At 40.9% G+C, this 1,718-nt stretch overlaps 1 protein-coding gene across 2 annotated transcripts in view; it reads left to right on the plus strand.

Moving 5' to 3' along the window:
- Positions 1-1,718, plus strand: part of LOC118424806 (hormone-sensitive lipase-like) — an 11,445-nt gene that overhangs the window by 2,353 nt on the left and 7,374 nt on the right. For both annotated transcript variants that reach the window (XM_035833591.1, XM_035833601.1), the window contains exon 2: positions 907-1,427. In XM_035833591.1, coding sequence (XP_035689484.1) covers positions 907-1,427 — 521 coding nt within the window. The remainder of the gene's footprint in view (positions 1-906; positions 1,428-1,718) is intronic.

Below are 1,718 nucleotides of genomic sequence, written 5' to 3' on the forward strand. Positions count from 1 at the left end.
TTTCTCCTTTATTTTATATTGTACGCCAACCTCCTCCTCAGGGGCATATGTTGTGCTCTATACAAATTGTGTTCTGTTTCTTTAATACCTCTATCTACATGCAAAGCAAGGCAGAATACTTCAAATCCACAGGCTCCTAGATGGTTCATTTTCCAACTTGTTTATGTTGTTACAGCAATATAGACAGGTTTGCTTTGTATTGTTTTCTATACAGAGCCAATAATAGGATCACTTGTCACACCAACTACACAAGAATGATAGGAAGACATGATAAGATACATTTTGTATGTATAAATAATCCAGGTCTCCAGACCTGAACACCAGCTGGAGGGTATTTACCCCCACAGCCACCCTGGTGACCTTTTGACATACAGGCACAGTGTTGTTGACTTGACATCTGATAAGTAATGTAGGGATGGTGTGTATCAAGGTGACCTACTTTAGTACAAATTCTAAAGGTGTAACTGCACTGACACTGGGTCAAAAATATCCAGGCTCAGACTGTATCATGAATTGAATAGATTACTGTAGTCCTGATACATGCATAAAACATCTGGTTCCTGCACCTAGATAACTATAGGCATTGAAGCATAACCTACAAGTATTACATTATTATACTGTATACATGTATAGGCCAAGGCACTGACCCGTCTGAAACCTAAAAAAAAACACTTGCTACAAGTATACAATTAAGGAGGTTGATTGATAGTTAAACCTCATGCACCATTTAGCAAACAAAACTATATATAGTATATCTAGTAAAAAATCTCAAGATGCAGCTTAATATTATAGTTATGTAGATGATAAACCAATGTCCAAAATTGAATAATCTGTCATTAGTTAGAGAGGAGCAATTGTAATCCCTGGTGCCTTATTTTAAGGATTATTTGACTTTATTTGTTTCAGATGTGGTAGACTCTGCCTACAACTGTTGGTTCAAGACTCTACGTTCCCTAACAGCTAATAACAGTGAGTACTTTGAGCGACACAAGACTCAGTACTCCAGTCGCTTCTCCTCTGCAGTGTGCATCCTTCAGGGACATGCAGACGCAATCCAGCCCATCCTCGAGGGCTTCATCAGAATAGCGCCCGACTTCGACGTGGACGAAAGCACGCCCAGCAACGGCTACCGCAGCTTGGTGAAAGTGGTGGGGACTTGCATACGGCGTATCATACACGTCCAACGGAAGGTGGTGAACAATCGTGATGGTCTCCTGTTCCAGAGCAAACACTACTGCCAGGAACTGGAGGCGTATGCCTCAGTGCTGTGCCAGCTCAGAGCAATCATGGATGTTGCACAGAAGGTGTTAGCCAAAAGTAAACATGGCCAACTCTTCCCAGAGGAGAAACTCTTTCCTGAGTTCCTGTTTGAGGAAGCCGAGTCGTTGGATAAGGAGTGTTTTTACGGAAGATGTGTTGGGTTTCAGGTAAAATAGATGTAGTCCCTCATGACAGTTGGTATATTCCTCGAGTCACTTGACAGCATCTTCTATACATGAATGACTATGATATTGTCCATGATTTGGATGGCATACTAGTATTTTGATTGTACAAAATACAGAGTACATGTGCCAAAAATAGTTACTCAAGCAACTGGATATGGTTTTGAAACGGTCAGACGTTTCGGATAGAATCCACTATCCTTCGTCAGTGACACTGAAGAGATCTGGAAGAAACAGGTTCTTTTATACTCTAACTATGAATGAAGACAATTCAGA

The sequence above is a fragment of the Branchiostoma floridae genome, chromosome 1 (assembly GCF_000003815.2).
Source record: "Branchiostoma floridae strain S238N-H82 chromosome 1, Bfl_VNyyK, whole genome shotgun sequence".
NCBI lineage: Eukaryota > Metazoa > Chordata > Leptocardii > Amphioxiformes > Branchiostomatidae > Branchiostoma > Branchiostoma floridae.